This window comes from Stigmatopora argus, chromosome 2 (assembly GCF_051989625.1).
Source record: "Stigmatopora argus isolate UIUO_Sarg chromosome 2, RoL_Sarg_1.0, whole genome shotgun sequence".
Classification (NCBI taxonomy): domain Eukaryota; kingdom Metazoa; phylum Chordata; class Actinopteri; order Syngnathiformes; family Syngnathidae; genus Stigmatopora; species Stigmatopora argus.
This window is the reverse complement of record NC_135388.1, coordinates 14,448,361-14,470,952: the sequence shown is the minus strand read 5'-3', so window position 1 is coordinate 14,470,952 and position 22,592 is coordinate 14,448,361. Positions and strand designations below refer to the sequence as shown.

General features: G+C 38.8%; 1 protein-coding gene across 1 annotated transcript in view; it reads left to right on the top strand.

Moving 5' to 3' along the window:
- The first annotated feature begins 11,577 nt into the window (after positions 1–11,577).
- The window catches only part of LOC144066863 (protocadherin-17-like), a 42,264-nt gene continuing 31,249 nt past the window's right edge, over positions 11,578–22,592 (top strand). The window contains exons 1-2 of the mRNA XM_077590255.1: positions 11,578–12,151; positions 12,831–15,633. Of these exons, the coding sequence (XP_077446381.1) occupies positions 13,138–15,633 (2,496 nt within the window). The 5' untranslated portion in view covers positions 11,578–12,151; positions 12,831–13,137. The remainder of the gene's footprint in view (positions 12,152–12,830; positions 15,634–22,592) is intronic.

Here is a 22,592-nt window from a genome sequence, read left to right as displayed (position 1 = left end):
TTTTTGTTTAAGAATCACTTAATTTTATAGTTGTACATGTTTGTGTCCAAAAGTTGTAAATGATTGTGACTGCAACTTATAAGTACTTCAGAATTGATTGTTTTTGGCACCTAAAAGACTGTTAATGTATCATCAGTTTACACAAATGGAGACGTTGAGAATTATTTCTATTGGCTGTGGGCATATGGGGTAGTTAGCCAGCCAATTACAAGCAGGTGCCTCTGTCCTACGTACATCTTGAAGGATAATAGAGGAGGTAATTATTGTGTCCATTTTAATGGGGTTTTATTGACAAGCATCATTGCAGCTTGCAGCTTTCGGCCTCGATTGAAACTGCTCGTGAAAACAGCTTTGCAACTCAATTATGTTTGACATTGTATTTGACTCCATCACTCCATAACAAGAGGCCTATACTGAAATATTCTGCAAATGAAACATTTAAAATAGAAGCACGACAATATCTTGGAAAATTTACAATATTGATTTCACACTCTGACCTTTATTCTAATGTCAGAGAAGATGAGATGAAGTTCGTCATCCTTCATTTTTATTTTTTTAAACTCAATATTCTGTATAATTGCACATTCTTTTTTACATGGAAGAATTCACAGTTTGATGCTGGAATATGGAAGATTTGGTGGTGATGCTTAGTAACACTGCATATATTGCCATATCTTCAACACCTACAGTTGGATGCTTTAAATTTTTAGAATCCAATGTGATTTCAATAATGTGTCTATGATGGAAAAAGAAAAGCTTTTCCCCAAAACACGACAACCTTGCTTAATACACCCTCTCGCTTGCCCTTTATTCGCTTGAGAAACAGCCTATGGGAATGAAGCTTTTGTACCTCACCCCTGGTTTTGCACATACAGCAGAGATATTAATATTACTTCAATACCTCTTTCAGTTTGACTATTTTTATTTACACCAGTGTCTGGCAGGTAGACCAACACTAAAGCAGAGCACTGACAAACTGAGACAGGAATGGCTGGTCGCATGATTAGGTTAGCAGGGCATATCTTGTTTGCTTCCCGTCCAAGGACACTGACGTAATGGGCAGAAACAGAACTTGAGCGATGACTGCGTCAATGTCACCTTAGGTTCTGCTTAGCTGTTAGCAATGTATGCTGAGTGTCCTAGCCTGGCATCCTTGAGTGTGACAGTGCAGGTGGCAATCGAGTGAATGACGGTGCCACTCTAAAACCTGCTGTGGCTAATGACGCATAACTAAAAGTTGCAAGTGCTTGCATGTGCACAAACACGATGAATTCATATGCAGCCGTTTTAGTGTGTTGTTTTTTTCTCATATAATTATTGAGTTAAACAATAATGACATTGGCTCTTAATTTTTCAATGGAATTTTAATCGTTTTCACCCTTCACGGTAAAAGGTAAAAAAAATATAGCTAACATAATGACATTAAATCAAATGTTATTTTAAGAAATTCAATTTGATTTAAAAAAAATGTGGAATCTTCCTATCAACACGTTTTAGACTAATCATTCATTTATTACAGGAAAGTTTAATATCTTGTTTTGTACTTTGAAATCCTTTTCATAGTTCAACTTTGTGGTTTGTTGGTTGTCATACACAATTGGGGTGGTTGGCAGTTATTATTTAAATAGGATTTTATTTGGGAAAAGAAGATGACGGTCTTCTGAAATAAATGTGCTTTTAAATCAATTATCTTAAATAATGAGGAACATTATCAAGTGTACATGATACTGCTAACATTAAATTCGAACAGGATCACAATGTGGTTTCAGCACAGGGAGAGCCTTGGAGCCATTGTCAAAGTGTCTCCCTTTCGTATTATCGGCAGTGAATGGATTCACCTTGGTGGCTATGCTCGCAATGGACTAACCACTAATCTAGATTCTGCAATCAGCAAATGTAACATGTATTCCGCCCATTATAAAGAAATTGAAAAAAATCTCTAAACAAAAACAATCACAAATGAATAATCACTTAAAATTAGATCACTTATGTTTATCTTGCAAGTGTCAGAAACCCTAACATCCCTTTTGATCCTTTTTCAGCCTAACCATTCCCAGTTGCCAGGATACCACTTCTCGAACGCCGAGTCCTAATTGTTTTGACTGAGTTACAAGCTGTTTAATAAAACTACCTTGTACAGGGTTGTGATTCTAGTCATGCACAAGCTCAGCCAAGCAATTTGACTGGTGGTGGTGGTGTGTGTCTGTCTGTTCACGTAAATCTCTGGAATACAAATAGTTGCAAATACAGTAAAGAGTGTATTTCAAGTATACTATGTCGGATAAGGAAAGGACTTCATTGCTCATCGGACACAAGTCATTTTATTATTTCCTACATGTTTTCTAGAAAGTGCACTGTCAGGTTTATCAACGGTCCACTCTTTTTGGGTTGGAAAACAAATATAAAATAATGCCAAGACATTAACAAATTCTAATTTTTAATTGAAGTAATATTTTTTTCCTTCAAGCTTAGCTTTAGGCAAAAAATGCTCCAGTTGTCACGTTTACAGCATTGCAAATTAGTGGCAACGCCTTCAATGAATTAAATTGGCATGGTGGGCATTTCTTGCTTATCGTACGTCAAATGTCTCCCATAACATCTCAATGGGGTTGACGTCTGATAATTATTATTTCAAATAAAATTCTATTTTTCCCAACTTTTTAATGTGTTGGCTAAATTTTCTATTCCTTCTGCAACTAGTTTGATTCATGTATTTTCACAGAATACATAAATTGTCTGGGTTCACCCAGACATTTGATTGGTAGTTTAAAGTGGACAAAAAGTATATGGCAGCCCTTGATTATGTAAATTCTCCCACTTGGTCTGGAATTTACATCTTAGGACTAAGTGCACTTCAACTTTGTGTTTTAATTAAGGGGAAACAAATATCCAATAAATTCATTCATTCATTTTTTTTGTACCGCTTATCAAGAAATTGAGTTTATTAGCTTGGAAAAATGCATGAATTAGCCGCAAGGTAAAAAACTGGGAGAAGAAAAAAGTAACAGTTTCTAGAATTAAAATTGTAGTACTTTATTTGTGTACTCAGAATGAAAGGGGAAAAATGAACAGGAACATGAAATACTTTGCAAAGAAAGTGTTGAACATTATTAAATCATATCCAGTAGGTCTCTGCATTAGGAGTAATACTTCAAAAAGAGCAAGAGTTAAACGATTCTTAAAAATGATCAACCAATTCACATACTGTGGGTCACCTTATTAAATGTAATATTTTACTCGAGTTCCTTCTCTATGTGTTTGAGTCGTCGTTTCAGTTTTGTTCTCATCATATTTCTTGAACCGATTCATCTCTCTAACCTCCATTATCGTCACCCTGTAGAAAACAGGTGCATCTGTCCCTCTCCTGTTGCGTTTATTACTCTGAAGACTTTTGGTTGTCTCTGAGGACCCCCTGCCTCCTAATAAGCTCAGCCCTTACAGCTTATATCAACGCAAGGAGGTGGTCTCCCCTTGATCAAACCATCCGCATCTAGTCAGTTCGGATGTCATGGTGAGAGCCAAATCTCAAGTGGAACACCCTTATTCACTAAAGATGAGATCAAAGACTTGCCTATTATTCAGAGTTGCTGTCAACAGCACTGAAATTTACAAATGACAATACAAAATGGCACAGCCGTGTTCACCCACACACTCTTAACGATGTGAATAGTGCAAGAACTAAGATCGGGTAGAAAAATCACAATGATTCACCTTTCCAGGTAGGGCTCGGCAATAAATTGATTCACCCTTGATATTGCGTAGCATTGTACGTATGGCTCAAAAGTACAAAAGTCACATGCCAGGTCCTACTTAGTATGTCAGAATAATATATATGAAATTCCTTTCAGTTACAAACTGCTGAGGGAACATTGGCAATGATTAAATTGTCATTTTACTAAAAGACCAGCAGAGGGGCCTGATTAGACAGCCCAGAGCAGGGGTCGGGAGAGAGAGCCATAAACAGTTTATATTTTCAAATGTTATTCCTCGAGAGCCATATTCAAATATTAAAAGTAAAATGTGTTATTTTTACTAATGTCACCACTATTAAAGTACAAATGTTCTCTGAGATCTTTTGACAACATTGCTGCGCTGTTGCTGATCAATGATAATCAATGGGAGTATGCATGCAGAAGAATCTAATGGAGAAAAAAAGAATGTTTAAAGCCACTCTAGAGGTAGTGTTGGCGCCATAATGATCGCCTAACGCTCCTGTTGATGCATTCAGGACTGAGCTCTCTAAACAGCGGTTCCCACATTTTACCTCACAGTTTAGAGGAGAGCCATTTGCATCTATCAAAAGAGCCACCTACGGCTTCCAAGCCATAGGTTCCTTACCCCTGCACCGGGGCATTGAAAGATTATCTTTTTGTATGATAATTATTAATGAGAACACGGGAAATAATTGCATTTCATATGCGCTCTTCTGAATGAACAGTATTTAAACTGCATGTCACAACAGATGACATTCGGAAGCTACAGCTGCATTGAAGTGACAAACACCATCAACAAGGTGATTTGCTCAAACTAATGCGTATAAGAATAGATATGATAATGCAAATTACATTAAAGGAATTGTAATTTTTTTGATCAAGTGTATCCCAGGAATTGCGAGGAATTTGAGAAATAACCAAGTTCATTTATCTGATGTTTAATATTGAACAGAGGGGCAGCGCTATCATTTAATCTCCACCTGGTGGTGGGGAACGATGCTGGTCCCGCCCAACAGATCCAAACGTTCCGTGAGGGTCTCCTGGGAAACTCTGGACAGTAAAAAGCTACATAAAGTAGGCTTGTTTGTGGAAGAATTGGCCGTCTGGGTTCTTTAGGGACTCCACTCTGAGTTGTAAAAAAAAAAGTACCAACTACTAGAATTGACTCAGTGAAAAAACACTCAAAATACTCAACTCTCTCACATTTAATTAGAATTGCATGTCCAAAACATTACTAGATTTGGATTTTCCCCCATGTATTGCTAAGATATATTCCACTCTATCCACTGCGCAGAGTGAAGGTGAGACCATGGGCTAAAAATACATCATCGGTTTCTTGAACATTCTCTAGTCAGGCCCCCATAATAGAAATAATCCAACTATTTAGAAATATTTAAATCTTTAACTAAGTTTTAATTTATTTATTAATTTATTTATTTTCTGGCACTTTCGGCCCAAAAAGCTTCTTCCTAATTCTTGCCCCGCATGTAGATGTTGGTATATCATGCTGCTGAATATTTAGGACTTTGTTCACTCTTTTGGTGGTTGACTATATATTCACTGTCGAAAAAAGGAATGTTAATAAGTTTTACAGCGATCCAAATGCTGTACTTCTCTTGCTGTGCGGGGATGCAGAAAATCTCTGGCAGCTGACATTTGACACAAAAAAAGTTAAAACCCGTAACTTGCTATTATCATTAGCACTTTATATATAGCTGGAAGTGCTGTGATCTGTAAGGACATAACACTGCATATTTTCTCTACTGGAACGGGATACTCTTCACAGAAAGTGCTACAAAAAATGTGTTGAACGATTTAAAAAAAAAAATCCATCCAAAATACCAATTGGTTTTGGATTTTCCTATTTTAAGCTCACTTCTCCCTACGCCCCAATGTTCAACCCAGATTTTTGATTTAATGCTAAAGGGTTTCACCTCATTTGGCCTTTTACTGCTTACCCTTTTCCCCAACACTGACAAAATGAAATACATTACAATGTCTGGATATGTTATTATTGCGCTTTAGTTTAAATTGCTACAAACCTTGGAGTCATTTATGTACCTCAAACAAACGTACTTGTCTTTCATGCTCTATTTAAATTGTCCTTGTCTCCTTATGTTTTATCCTATTTCCTGTCACCAATACAATGTAAAAACTGTCTAGGAGAGGCATAAATTGATCTAAATATTCATACCTCATTTTTTCCAAAAGCATTTCAAGAACAGAAATGATTGAGTGCCAAAAATGAAGGTTTTTCAATTTGATTGAGCATTAAAATTGCCATTGAACATATTTTTGTTTTCCAGAGTAGATCAAATATTGACTTTTTTTATAAAGCTTATAATGTCCTCATGCAGAAAACAAACAAACTCAAATGAAAATTTCAATGTTATTATTTGTTTTGTGAGAAATGAAATGAAAAACAAAGGTTGTCCTTTACCATCATTTATTTACAAGTGGCTGACAAAGTATTAGTTATGGTGAAAAATATGCACGTTTCTGTGGAAGTCTCACGTTATTGCACCTGACGTTGCATGTCAAATGTGGCCAGCTTTGAGACCCATTTGATATACAACTTTAGGAAAAAGAAACCAGAATTCATTCAACCATAACTATTAAACAACAAGTTGCTTGTGATGACACACAAAGACCAACCGCTTAGAATATTCTGTGCCAAGCTTTAATCATAACAACGGTTAAAATGTAACTAATAAATAAACTGCTTAGCGAGTGACTGCAAAGGTTGGAACAGATTCCAGTTGTAACATAGGAAAATATGTAGGAGTGAAATAATAGATAAGTAGTGAGTCCATATCAAACAGGTGACATTTTCCTGCAGAAAAAAAAATCCAACGAAAATGTCAAATGTGCCGTCTCTCTCTCCCCCTCTCCCCCCCCCTCTCTCTCTCCTCTCCCTCTCTCTCTCTCTCTCTCTCTCTCTCTCTCTCTCTCTCTCTCTCTCTCTCTCTCTCTCTCTCTCTCTCTCTCTCTCTCTCTCTCTCTCTCTCTCTCTTCTCTCTCTCTCTCTCTCTCTCTCTCTCTCTCTCTCTCTCTCTCTCTCTCTCTCTCTCTCTCTCTCTCTCTCTCTCTCTCTATCTCTCTCTCTGAGGGTGGTGGATAAATGAAGAGCTCCTAGATTGACTGAGCAATGTCCAACATAATGGCAACATTTGTCACAGGAATCAAATTTTGAATGTCCTCTCCATTTGCGTGCCTAGGTATACTGCAGGTACCCTGAGTTCCTCCCACGTTCCTAAAAAAACAAAAAAAAAACATGGATGTCAGGTGCTTAACAGGCATAAATACAAAATGAAAACAGTGTTATATTTCAGTATGAACTGACAAATACACGGGTTGAATAGATGGACATGCCTTGATGAGACAGTCAGAAACACCTGGGTCACATGAGAGGTAGCAAGATACAGGTGAACTCAATGTGCAATGACTGGTCACACAGGGGAAAAATCCCAATGTAATCAATCCCTAACAAAATGTTAATACATCTTAATCGAAGACTCCATATTGTCTGCCAGTTTTAATGGTGGTCTGAATGTTGGTTTTTCTGCTTTTGCAACACAAATAAGACCTTGAATCTCAAAGACAGAAGAGACAACCGACCCCATTGCAGGTCAGTTGTGATATACTGTACATAAAAGTAAATGGTAACATGATTGTAGGGCTAAACATATATTGGTTAGTTGCTGAAGTGGAATCTTGGCAATGAGCTCAGCTTGTGGCCTAAAAAGCTGTAACTGGATACTTGCAGAAATTGCAGATAGTTTGTATGGCTAATTGGGTGAATGATGATTTCTAAAATCTTCCTGAGTGGACCATTCATTCTTTCATTTGCCAAACCGCTTATTATCCCAAGGATGGCAGGGGGTGCTGGAGCCTAATTGGGGGGCACACTGAATTGTCAGCCAGCCAATTGCAGGGCACAAGGAGACATGGAACCATTCACGCTCACACTCATATCTAAGGGCAAATTCATTTGTTCAGCCAGCCTACCCTGCATGTTTTTTTAATGTGGGAGGACACCAAAGTACACGGAGAAAATTCATGTGAGCCCGTGAAGAGCATGCATTCTCTTTTGCATTGTAATTTAAGTGTGAAATAAGAGTCAGTAGTAGTACTAGTAGTAGTAGTGTGTGTGTGTATGTGTCTGTATATATATACTGTTTAAACCATTTTAATCACTTTTTCCAGCTATATGACATAAAAGAAATAGAATTTTATTCAAGGTTAAATTGACTATTTTCCCATTCGAGGTGCTAATCATATTGTCAAACCAGCTTGGAGCTTCACATCGCATCTTTGGTTATGGTATTCTGGGAATTCCCAAATGAATTGCAGAGGGTGTCAAGTATTCACAGTGAACATGTCTTTTTGTATCGTATTTCAACAGACTAGATAGCATACACATTTTTTTGCAAATAGGCACGTTGATGGGACATTTACCTTCATTACGTATATATATCCTGACATTTGCCAGTTAAACATGTTTAATAACGATTGTTTGTCACCATCAGAATAAATAATGAGTAATTATTCCAACACTTGTCAGTGGCTTACCTGACTGAGAGGTTAAAAAGTTTGTGTGCACACCTACACGAAAATATTAATGGTGAACCTAGCAATAATATCAAACAGAGTTGTTAATAGTATCAAATGTATTTAACAGCGTGATTGTAAAACATTAACTCCTTTAAACACCATTTGTGTTTGACTAGGCAACGGGTTCCTGAAACCAATCCCAGATGACTCTGGGTGTAAGGCAGTCAAAACCTTAGACTGGACGCCAGTCAGTTGTAGAGCACAAATAGAGACAGATAGCTATTTACACACTAGAGTCCTCCAATGTTCCCTCAGAAGTAGATCATACCTGTCAACTTCGGCCAATTGCTCCCCTTATTAATGATTGCAATTCCCCTTATTATGTGATAAAAAAAATGTACAAATGCAACGCGACACATATTTACTTACATAGGGCGCACGTAAAAGTCTAAAATTTTCTCCAAGGTTTCCCAGGTTTCCTGCGACTTAAAGGCAACCAGGAAAGGGTGTAGCCTGCCAATTTCGTAAGATTCAGCTGTCAAATTCATGAATGAATGATGTACGTTTCAGGAACAAAAATGGCGAATGGAAGTAACAATAATCAAATAGGTTTGGGAGACATCTTCATTTGTCATGTATTTATTTCCCCGTTTATTTTTTCGGTTGCACAAGAACCCAATTTTCAGCCCTGACCAAGACGTTTTGAACAATTCAATGATGCCAATGTTGGAGTACAGTATGATTTATATAATCTAGTAGAAAGCATTGTTGGAAGTCTCTCTTTCAATATTTAAACCTGTCTTGTTCAGTTTAGACACTAATAGGGAATCAGAGTGTCTTTAAAGTCTAAAACTGTTTTAACATGCCATGTGGGAGTTGGGTGGACTTTCATCGTGGCTGTTTATATTTTGTTGTTTATACTGAGAATGGAGATAAACAGAAAAGAGGGACAGAGAGGATGAAAAAAGAGGGAATCTTCAGTACCTCTTATGGGCTAACCACTGAGTGGGACGAGTGATACAAAAACATCATTAGATGGATTATATTCAACATAATTTAAGTCACATTGCTATCTTGATATGACCAATCTCACCAAAAGGACACAGAAGGTTTAGAGGAGGGAACATAGGTCAGATTGGAGTGTGATAGGGTGATGTGAGTACTCAACAAATCACCTGTGAACAATTTTACATACTAGTGAGTGTTCAGTGGCACCTAGTCATGCATGTAGCCACTCTAACACTTGTCTTAGTACGGCAAAAATGAAACTGCTGCACACAAGCCACTGAACAAGCCTGACCCCTAAATCCCCCGCATGCCCTGCCTGCAGCCTTTGCCACTGAAACACCTACTGTGACCCAGAACTCAGTGCGGTCCTCCAGCCCATCCGAGTCAGCACCAATCCAGCCTGCGGGAATAGGTAGCACACCCCCATACGCCCACATCCACCACCAACCTGCACAACTCACCACATCTGCAGCCCCCCACCCAAGCAGGAGTGCAGAAGAGCCCACCATTGTCCTCAAGTCCCAGCACGAGAATGGCCCCCCAACAAGGAGCTAGGCCAAAAGAAAAGTGGAACCCACTTACCAAACCTATTATTATTGTTGCCGGGTTCCCAACTGACAACCATTAACCCCACACCGTGCAGGGACCATGAGGGAGGGAAGTGCAGTGTATGCATTAAAATAGGAGAGCCTGGCCAGGGAGCAGTGGGACATCAGGGGAACTGCAACAAAAACCCACATGCACCAACACACAAAAACCCACTCACGTACACACTCACATCAACCCCCGTCTCTGCTTTAGCTCCTTCAAAACAGTATGCTATTGGAGTGTTTTATGTTTGTGTGTATGTTTTTAAAATAACAATGACATTATTATGATACAAAAGGTGATGGGGAGAATTAAAGAAAAAAATGTATTATGTTTGGGAATTTGACCTTGTTTTACTTTTAATACCTCCAACAAGATCCAAATATGATATTAACAGGAGCATATAGTATCTCAGGCTGGGGAGTGTGGCACAGCTAAATCAACAAAGACACTCTATGACTACAGTAAACAGAGGACATTCTCACCACCGACGAGACACAAGTGCTGCTTTGTTGGATGTGTATGCTCTGACGTTTTGGGATTTTGCCTTGAGCATCTTTTCTCACTCGGATTGGATTTGATGAGGCTAACACTGATGAATATGGCACCGATTGCTGAAGAAATTATGTTATTTTGAATTTTGCCAGATGGTACAGCTTTATTATTTTGAAGTGAGCTTCACTTTACAATGACATTGCATCAGTGGAGCTACAAAGGTGCACAGCTTCCCACCGGACTGACAGCACCACACTCAACAGGAGCAAAATGGCATTTTCAATGAGTTGTGTGCCATTGAACATTTCAATGACATTTTACAAATATAACAAAACAAATACAAATAACACTTGGATAAATGGAGCTTGCGGACAAAACTGACCGCAATATAAATTGTGGAGTGCAAATGACAGTATTGATCATTCTCCACCATTCATCCATTAGTTCTCTGGAAGTGGACATTTGCCAACCAGTCACAAGAAATTTAAAAAAAAATCAAAATTGGAACATCTAAAAGCATATATTATATATTATATATATATAATTATATATATAGAAGGACTTTTTGTTATATATATATATATATAATTATATATATATATATATATATATATATATATATATATATATATATATATATATATATATATATATATATATATATATATATATATATATATATATATATATATATATATATAACAAAAAGTCCTTCTGTTGCTTTTAGATGTTCCAATTTTGAATTTCCTTTTTACATTTCTTGTGACTGGTTGGCAAATGTCCACTTCGAGAGAACTAATTGATGAATGGTGGAGAATGATCAATATCATTTGCACTCCACAATTTATATTGCGGTCAGTTTTGTCCCCAAGCTCAATTTCTCCAAGTGTTATTTTTATTTGTTTTTTTTACATTTGTATAATGTCAATGAAATGTTCAACGGCTTAACGGTCATTTCCTTTTCAGGCAACACATCTGCTGGCTTTTTGAATCTTAATAACAAAGAAGTTACGTTACGTTACGTTTTTTTTCTTCCTTTCTTCATTTTTGAAAAACAACACGTATTGCGTGTGGCCAGCGAGGCGCCCATCATTTGCAGTCAGGGCTGGTGGCTTCGTTTGAATCCCTCCTTCTTTCCCCACCTCCTCCAAGCGATTGGCTGCCTCGGGAGCGCAGACAATGTTTTAATGCAGCGTGTTCGTGCTCGGAGTTTAGTCTATACTGGGAAGCCTTCTTGTCCTCAGGACCCGTCCAAACGTCAACAACATACTTTACATTGCACCCCCGGTTATCCGATAGGTTGTGTTGGAAGTTGATGTAGTAGAATGCAGACGAACTGTTGCCTCCTCGCTTCTTCGCACTTTGGATGAGGTCGCCGGGCAAGGACACCGCGCCGTTTATGCTCATTTGGACCAAGGAGGAACCTGCTGATCATTCACCCTTTTTCAAATGTTCAGTTTTGGATCTTAACCTCGACTCTTGTCTGGATGTCCATCCCATCTTCAACGTGGGTGAACAGAGATATAGAAGAAAGGCAAGGAAGGCTCTGCATCCTAATCACACAGCAGAGCGCACTTCGGCTCATTGACATTACAGTCAGACTTTTCTGAAGCCCTTTTTAATTTATTTATTTACACTGCGGCGCATTGGAAAGAAAGGGCATACTATACCTTAAAATTATTTGTAATAAAAAGGTTTAAACTCACCCAAACCTTTTTGGAAACTGACTTTGGATCTACATTTGATTTGATTTTTTTTCACTATGTTTTGGATTATTATATCTATTCGTACAGGTAAGTTCACCTTGATGTTTGTGCATCCTTCAGTTGTGCTTATGTTTGTGTGTGTGTGTGTGTGTGTGTTCTTTGGATTTAGCATCATTCTCTGGAGCATGAGGACGCAACAGCTTTTATAGTTGATTCTTGCAGAGAAAGACACAGAGCACCAGAGGAGAGAATTACATGGTTCTGCTGATGGCTGGCAGCTCGTTTTTAGAATTCTTATGAGGCTCATTTTAAATATCCGGATTATGCGGATTTGTTAATGCGTGTAAGAGGCTCATTTTATACTCACTTATTCAAATAACCGTCACAATAGGCCATCTCACGATTTATGCCTGCATACTCACCATATTATTCAAGTTAGACAGCCATCATCCTGTTTTTATTTTTTTTCCCTCTCAACCGGTATGAATGGCCAGGTAGTGCTTTGTGATTTAGTGACTAAATGTTTAATTAAATTCTAATTGTTAGTTTTTCCACGATGTATGTAGTGAATGAGATTAATTGAGAAACCTTTCCAAGGTTAACTAATTGGCAAGCTCCCCCCTCCATAATTTTGTTGATGAATTACACACAAGCCCTGTTTACATATCAGGTTAATGGGGCACTTGAGCGGTCGCAGTTAGAATTTCAGTTTTTATTATGCAAACTAACATAATCATAATACATATATTCTTGTGCTTTCTTCTAGGTGGTATGAATATTCGTTGAGAATGACTATTCTATTTGGACAGTGGATCATATTTATCGCTCAGATGAGTTGGAGTGCCCCGCAGAATATGAATTAGGCGTTCAGTACCACAGATTGCTGGGAGAGACAGAAGAGGAGCGCGACAGAACAAACTCAGTCAGTTCATCAAGACAAATGTCAAAACCTCCCATGATGAACAGGACTCTTCATTTGACTCAAAGTAATAATATCCAGATCTAACATAATATCAACAGGTCAAAGGCATTACAGAGATAAGACAGCTTTTTGCCATTACCACAGAGTGGGGATGTATCTTTCTATTTTTTTTTTCCTGCTCATATGGGCTCAAGCCCTGACATTGAAAAACTTAAATTACTCTGTCCCAGAGGAACAAGGTCCAGGAACAGTAATTGGAAACATTGCCAAAGATGCCAGACTGGGATTGGAACAGATTGGGCAGGCAGGACAGGGAAAGAAATCCAACTTTCGGGTGTTGGAAAATTCAGCACCGCATCTTATCGATGTTGACCCCCAGAGTGGACTTCTCTATACAAAGCAACGAATTGACAGAGAACCATTGTGCAAGAGAAACCCCAAGTGCCAACTGTCCATGGAGGTGTTTGCCAATGACAAGGAGATCTGCATGATTAAAATAGACATCCAAGACATTAATGACAACTCGCCTGTTTTCCCTTCAGATCAAATTGATATTGACATATCTGAAAATGCAGTTCCAGGGACACGATTCCCATTGACCAGCGCACACGATCCAGATGCAGGGGAAAATGGTCTTAAAACCTACCAGATAACTCGTGATGACTACAATCTATTTTCCTTGGAGGTAAAATCACGTGGAGATGGAACAAAATTCCCAGAATTAGTTATTCAAAGACCACTGGACCGGGAAGTGAGAAACCACCACACACTTATATTATCTGCCACTGATGGTGGGGAATATCCTCGCTCAGGTACCATGCAGATAAATGTCAAAGTAATTGATTCCAATGACAACAGCCCTGCGTTTGACCAGCCCGCTTATGTTGTTGAAATTCCTGAAAATTCTCCTCCTGGTAAAGTTTTGATTGATTTAAATGCCACAGATCCTGATGAGGGCAACAATGGACAGGTAGTCTATTCTTTTAGTGGCTATGCCCCAGAGAGAATCCGGGAGCTGTTCACAATAGATCCTAGAACGGGGGTTATTAAGATTCAGGGCAAAATAGATTATGAGGAGAGCCCGGTTATTGAGATTGACGTCCAGGCAAAAGACCTCGGACCCAATCCGATCCCAGGCCATTGTAAAGTCACTGTTAAAGTGCTAGACAGGAATGATAACTGGCCTTCCATTGGGTTTGTGTCCGTAAGACAGGGAGCCATCAGTGAAGCAGCCCCTCCAGGCACTGTTATTGCACTGGTTCGTGTCACCGACAAAGACTCCGGCAGGAATGGGCAGCTTCAATGTAGAGTGCTGGGTAATGTTCCCTTTAAACTGGAGGAGAATTATGATAACTTCTACACAGTGGTGACAGACAGACCACTGGATCGAGAGGCACAAGACGAGTATAATGTCACCATCGTGGCAAAAGACAATGGCATACCCCCTCTAAACTCCACTAAGTCATTCACTGTAAAGATTCTGGATGAAAATGACAATGTCCCATGCTTTACCAAGTCAGTTTACCTTCTTCAGATACCAGAGAACAACATTCCAGGGGAGTTCTTGGGTTCAGTTCTTGCTCATGACCCAGATCTAGGCCAGAATGGAACTGTGTACTACAGCATTGTTAATTCCAACGTGAGTGGCGGCGATGTCAACACTTTTGTAAATGTGAATGCTGCCAATGGAGCCATATATGCAGTGAGGTCATTCAACTATGAGCAAATAAAATACTTTGATTTCAAAGTTCTTGCGCGAGACTCTGGCTCGCCACACCTAGAAAGCAACACTACGGTGCGCATCAGTGTTCTGGATGTCAATGATAACATACCTGTCATTGTGCTACCGCTCCTACAAAATGATACAGCTGAAATCCACGTACCACGTAATGTTGGCGTTGGCTACATTGTCACAACAGTGCGAGCAGTGGATAATGACTATGGTGAAAGCGGGAGACTCACGTATGAGATCTCGGATGGGAATGAAGAGCATCTTTTTGATATAGATCCCGTGACTGGTGAAGTGCGAACATCTCACCCTTTCTGGGATAATGTGAACCCAATTGTCGAGCTGATCATCCGCGTATCGGATCATGGCAAGCCGACCCTCACTGCTGCTGCTAGACTCATCATTAAGGCCTCCAATGGACATCCTGCTGATGGACTGCTGCACGTTGACGACAATCAGAACTGGGATATGTCACTGCCTCTCATTGTAACCCTCAGTATCATATCAATCATGCTTTTGGCTGCTATGATCACCATAGCGGTCAAGTGCAAGAGGGAAAATAAGGAGATACGAACCTATAACTGTCGCATTGCAGAATATTCCCATCCAACGCTAGGCAAAGGCAAGAAAAAGAAGATTAACAAGAACGACATCATGCTGGTGCAGAGCGAAGTGGAGGAGCGGGATGCCATGAATGTGATGAATGTGGTAAGCAGTCCCTCACTGGCCACCTCTCCCATGTACTTTGACTACCAGACACGCCTGCCACTCAGCTCACCAAGATCAGAGGTTATGTACCTTAAACCCACTTCCAATAACCTCAGCGTGGCCCAAGGCCACGTGGGATGCCACACCAGCTTCACAAGCCCAGTCACCAGCACTACAGACACAGCTACTAACCGCATGTCCATCATACAGGTAAGGGAAATTGCCATACTCTCCTGCATTGTTATGCCCACTCCCACGTGACTACCTTTGTGAGCATACACGTCATGTCGACATGTCCTGTAAAATGAAAGATAAAGAGGGACCAAAGGCAGAGAGTCAGTAGAGCACAGAGGGGAAAAGGGAAGGGGAAGAGAGAGCATTAGAAGGATTAAATATTACTGGCCGCTCTGACCGGGGATCTAGTGACATCCACACACATTATTTGCATTTGAAATATGTCACGGTAAGCGTGTCAGATTATATTTTTTTTCTACAGTGAGCAATTTATGACTAAAATGATTATTCTCTCAATATGTAACACAGGCGTTTCACTTATTATTATTTATTTTTGGATTGTTCTCATTCAGTTCTTACAACATAAACATCAATTTTCTTTATATGCTTGTCCTCATTAGGATAGAGGGTAATTGGGCCTGTACCAGCGGATTTCAGGCATGGCACCCTGGTTTAATCACAGGACACATGGACAAACACCCATACACACTCATGTTTACACTGATTTACAATTTAGAGTTTTCAATTAACTAAAAGGAAATGTAGAATTATGGCCAGGAAATTGAACGCATTGAGAAAACTTATATAGGCATAATGGTATCATGGCCCATAAAAGGTCATCCTAAATGCTGTCAATCCATTTAAAATGAAATGACAATGTTTTATTTTATTTTATTGTAATCTGTCTTCATTGAAGTCTGTTAGATTAAGAATTAATACTGTTCAAATTAACCACCATGGATTAGTAGATTTACCATATTTTTACAGCTACTTTAAGCTTCTTTGTAAGGCGTATTTAGGTATAAACGTCTCTAATGTGCTGACTTTTCTATGTCTTTGGCCTTAAGCTCATTAAAAGTCTGTCGTGTCAGACGAGGATTAAGACCTGCACATTGTGATCGGACAATGGTCAATTGCAGAAGATCATGGCTTTCTTGTGACATTTACCTTTTTCTATAGTTATACTAATGTTTTTTTTTGCTCACTTGTATCATTTTTTTCAAACACATTTAATATAGAAATTGACCATTTAAGTTTTTTTTCTACACTGTTTCTATACCAAAGAGTTTATTACTTTTATGTTAGCTGAGTTGTTTTATTTTTTGTATTGTCCAGTTCACCAATATTATTTGGGCCTTAATTAAGATGTCTGTTGTCCTTCGTACCCCCTTTATTAGCTGGGCATTTCTGTGATGATGACTCTGATCAAATGTGACACATTCCCACTAGGGAGGAAAGCCACTGTCTGTTGTTCTCACTCTCAACCATGCTTCTATTATAAACCAGCTGCAAAGGGCAAAGGTCAGCGCAATGAGCGTTAGTAGGACTTCCTAATCAGAGGAACAGGGTAATTTCTGTTTGTGTCTTTTCAAATATTAAATTATTCCACATTACTGTTCCGAACGTACACATATTGTGTGCCCTCCTGTCTTGAAAAAAATCTAGCAGAAGCAACACAGCTAAGTTTTAAGTGGGTCCCCTGAAAGTGTGAGCCATGTAGGGTGCTCTATTGTATTATTCAAGAGAAACCAATATATAGAGAGATGCCTCGAGGCATTAAGTTTCTTCAGAAGCTGTACAGAAGCATATCATTTTCATCTCCACCCTGCCATCATTCTCGCTTTATGTGGACAGTAAGTAACCGGAGTCAGAGCAAAGTGGCAATAGAGGAAATATGTCAGGAAACAAAGACAAAATCCCTCCTTCATTGATTCTCGTGCCCCTTAGACCATCTGTCACTGCAGATGCTAGTGAAAGAGACCAAACGAGAACAGAAAAAATGTGTGAATTGAAATTGCATGTTGCCTGCACATTCTGTTGAACAAGAGCAACTAATGTGATTGCGTGCACATGCACCTGCATGCCTACTATTAGCCCAAAAGCCTGCAAAGTGCCTGCAATTCTCCTCCTGGTTCCTCATCATGTTTTAGAGCGGAATGCTGGCTGAGAGGTACTGCTTGCTTTATTGCTATAAGCGTGGAATAACATGAAATTATCAACAGAGCCCCAATGGCCTTATCGTTGTCACTACTGGGCCAGCGACCAGCTGAGACAGTTTAATTTTATTTGCAAGGAGAATTCCTGGTGTAAGTAGATGAATGATACACACTAATGATTCCTAATACTGCTTAAGGCGTTGAAGGGAATTACTTAGTGCAGGGTGAAGGTTAGACACAGTCTGTTGCGGAATCCCTCAATGGTCAGAGAGATTCCGGTCACTCAAGAGTAGGCATATTCATTGTGTCCAATACAGTTTTTTATGATTTGATTTTACTTTGCTAGGTTTAGGCACGTTGCAGTTTTTGGAAAGGTTGCTGCCATTTTTGTCAAGCTTCTACAAAGATTGTTCAGTGGTCGCTAAATTATCTCATCAGATGGATAAATTATTTTTATTTCTATTAATCATACACAGGCGCTGGTTATATTCTGGGATACTATCGTAATCTGGGACACTTTGTGCAAAGACGAAATGGTCTGTAAGAGCAGCCACAAAATGCAGTAAACCCTGCCTTCAGGTGGCAGTATTCTGCTGTGAAATTAAGGGTTAGTTCTCCTTTGCCTTTTCAGAAGAGCTCATGTTCTAAGATAAATGTACTTCTAATTATTACACCCTGAGCAAAATGCCAGTACAAGATTAGTACAGATATTTGAAATTCATACAATTCTACATTACTTGAATCATACACATCATGTAATGATCAAGCCGTTTTGAAATGAGTGCTAGATATAACCCTCTAAAAAGACATTAAAATTTGAGAATATTGGTTGTGTTATACTTGTGCATATGCATACCAACGCTGTTGCTGGAGTTTAAAATGAATTCTTCCAGGAACGGTCTCTGCCGCCATAATTCAGGCAGATTTATGTGTGTGGGTGGGTGGGTGTAATTTCATTGTGTATTCCAAGCATAGGATTTAGTCCTTTCGAGCCAGAGCCTCTTCTCTTTTATGAGCGTGACAATCTTGCATTTGTCCAAACCTTGAAACACCCTTCCGCTGAGAAAAGCACACATGCACTAAAGCACGCACCACACTGATGTGCATAACAGGGCTGTGTCTTATCACATCCACTGCCATATATTATATTGAAATTGCTCCCACACTTGAGAGACCACTGGATTAGAAGAAAAAAAACAGTCTTTATTTAATTTTTCTTTCCCCCTTCATCTTTAGATAGGCGCTCTCCTCTAGAGCCTCCGGTGGGATGGGATAGAATGAAAAGTCCGTGTGTGTGTGTTTATTTTACCTGGAAAAACTAAATACACATTCAGAACAGACTTGGCAGCTGTTTAAAAGTCCGCTTTGTTGTCACACTGTGCACATGTTCATAACCACCGAGGAAGTGTGATTATGATAACATTTACCTATTTTCATGCACTTGTATTTTATATACATATTTATTATATATTTATTATAATAATAATAATATTTTAGTTTTAAAGTAAATTATTCATTGTTTTAAAAACAAAAACATATTTCTCATGTTATGTTGATTCTCTGGAAAAAAAACTTCACTGAGATTGAGCGATTACTCTACTAAAGGTTTTGGGGTTAAAATATTGCTAGTATTACTGTGCACAAACTAATTTATCTGTTATCTCTTTTTATGAGCTCCTCTGACCAAAAAAGCAAAAATAAATAAACATTGGTTTAATTCATCTCTACAAATAGAGTGTTACTTATTTCAGTTGTCCTTTTTCTTTTCTCTTTTACTTTTTACTGCTAATTTGAATTGTGCGGGGACTGAATTATTTCAATAGTTAATATTTGAATTTGAATTCTGCTCTGATTGGCTCTTGATGCGTGGATGTGTCATTGAACAAAAGTTAAAAGACCTGACGTTGCTGGTGGTGAGTACACGTAAAGGACAAAGTGGGCAGGTACTCACATAAGGAGTGGTGTGATGTTAGTATGTTGCCGATTTTAAATACGTTTGTTTTCAGAGTTATCTAACATACTATACTTTAAGTTTACTGTAATTTTACTGTACCTTAATGTATCTGAAACAAACTGATTTTAGTTTGAATCTTGATGACATCCCGTAAGCCTTTGTCATTGCATAAGATGATGTTAGATGTTTTTTTCTGTTCCCTGATTGTTTTCCTGAATTGTTCAGACCAGTGAGCATGATGGCTGATGGAGCACTCAAAAGAACAATACTCAGACATTTTTGAAAATTCATTTTCGAGGTAGAAATAAAAAACATTCAAAGCACACTTGAGCCAATGCTTATAACTGGAGCACTTATTATATTGACACACTCGGCCTCCAAGTCATTGATGTTTGGCTTATTATATTTGGTTTCAGAGAGAAATACAGTCTATACTCTTCCCCAAATAAGACATCATGATTTTGTTTCACTGTTCACTTTTCCTTTATTTACTTATTAACTTTACAAGGGATCGCTTGCCTTAGGTCTCACTCCAGCCTAATGTGTATGACTTTAGTTGGGTATGCATGCTTAGTTGGGTATGCATGCTAAAACAGGTCAAATATTGTTTGAGTAGCTATAGCTGCAACGAGTAAATTAGGGACTCTCAAAGTCAAACAAAGTAGATCTCATTCCCTAGCTCTTTGGCATTGGTCCAATGTGAGATAGCTACAATTTTCTCCATAGATATGTGCTACAGAACCACCATGCAGCTTGAAGGCAGGAATTATGTGAATCTGTTCTCACCTTCTTTCTCATTAGTTGAAGGGAAATGATTTATGCCGGTCTCTGTCCTTGTCTTTTATTGCTAAGCACTTCTTCTGCTACATCAGTAATGTGATTAATTGATTGAATGGATATACTCTACCATGAAAACAATCTCATTTGCTCTAATTTCAGCAAAGTACACATCAAAACAGGGTTGTAAAACAGATGTTTTTGCCCACGTAAAACACGTGACTATCATCACATTTGCTTTGTGTTGTAGTTAACCCAGAAATGTAGTGTTCAAACACTGTCAATAGAAAAATGTATGTGTGCGCTTGTGTGTGTTTGTGTGTGTGTGCGTGCTGTGAGTTTTTAAGGGGTGGGATAGTGATCCCATAGTTTACTATGTTTCCTGGAGTCTAGTTTGAAATGCAAGTCCCATGTCTCAACCCCCATGTGTGTGTGTGTGTGTAGGAAAGAAAATGACAAGCACTGTACTTTCTGTGACTTGTGTCATATGGCAACAACGGCAACTGAGTCATCACTCCAATATGGTGTTGCCAAAATAAAAGCACTGATGGTAGTAGCTTTTTAAGGATTCACAACCTTCTTTTTTCCCCTGCTACTATGCAGTACATAAATATAAGAAATGATGGTGAAGGTTAATAGAGTATGAAAATGTGATTTATGTATCATCATTTTCTATTGCATTACCCTGATGCACTCAATTGGTTCCCAATTGGGGTTGTATCTGGTAGAGAATTATTTTTTTAGGCCTTAACGTCCCTGTAAATTCCTAGGATGTTCTTTTTCCTATTGATTATTCTATATTTTGTAGTGGATTGCAGCATTTTATTATATTTTGCTATGAGCTTTGGTGCAAAGAAAAAAAACTTCAATTGTAAGCGCTACTTTCAGCCTTTTATCTTTCTCTCCAAGCACTTGTCTTTGCTAATAACCGTTACAATTGCTCATGTTACTGACAACCCGCGCCAAATTCATAACGATGAGATTATCTTGTCAACAGTGCAGTGTGTATATGTCTGCCATATTGATCTTTGCACACTGTCTTAATGAATAAAGTACCACAATAGACGCACTGGCTCAATGTTAACACTGAGCAGATCTTGCTATTTATAAGCTCCCAACACTGCGGAGATGAAAGAAATTGCCTATTGCTGTACCTTTTTCCCCTTACCACGACTCACTCTTCTTTCTTTCCTGTCCAGCTTAGTGAGGTAAAACAGCTCCCTCACACATTTCCAGCAATGTGTCACACTGACATCTTGAGTCCATGTACTCCCAGGTGGAGAGGCATAAGTGGTAGTGTGGGTGGGCTGGGTGCCTCATGATTACAAAAGAGGCAGTCCATTTGTCTTTAAATGACAAAATTTGTGAATTTCACGAGATCACTGGGGTTTACAGCCAGAGATTATACTTGATTGTTTCTTCTATGGGCTTGCTGATTAATCCTAAAGCTGGTTTGACGGACTCTTAATGCACCATGCGTACACTTAAGAGTCAGAATAGAACAGGCCGTCTAACGCTGGCACTACAAAGCCTCCTTGGCCCTTGAATCTTGTTTTAGAGAGCAGAAGTGAAACCCTGTCTTCCTTGCATTTCCTATTAGCTGAGTACTTCATCAGTATTGACCCAACACAAATACTGAATATGCAACGCAGGTCACCTTGAACTGAAACATAGTCCATACTATAATCTAGAAGGCTCTACATGTTATGTGAGTGTGGTATATGTTCGTTCATTCATTTTCTAAACCACTTTATCCTCACAAGGGTCGCGGGGGGTTATTTTGCTATGTATGCAGCGAGTAAATCATGCGTCATTGGCACAGATTACAAGTTCACATCAGGTGCCCTACTATTGTGTAAACACGGGTTCCTAGCAAAGACTAGTTATAGGAACTGAATACTCAGGTTGCTACAGTCCAAAAGTGGCAATGCAACACCTACTATGTGAGGAGACATACATCATCATGAACATAATCAATGTCAAAAAAGGACCCATATTATATGAGCAGTGCTTCAAATCTATCTTGCAAATTGGCCCAGAAAAACCTATTTCTGACTTGGTTGCACTGGTGAAAAAGACTAAACCACAACAGTGACCTTATTCAAAATAAGTGAGTTTCTATACCTATTTATTCATATTAGTTAACACAAAGACACCATCTCTGTGTTCCTGGCCTTGACCCTTTGCTAAATTGTAGGATACTCTGTGGCCCGCGAGATAAAAGGTCTACTCACATCTGTGTCAGATTGTGCCCAAGTTAAGAAACT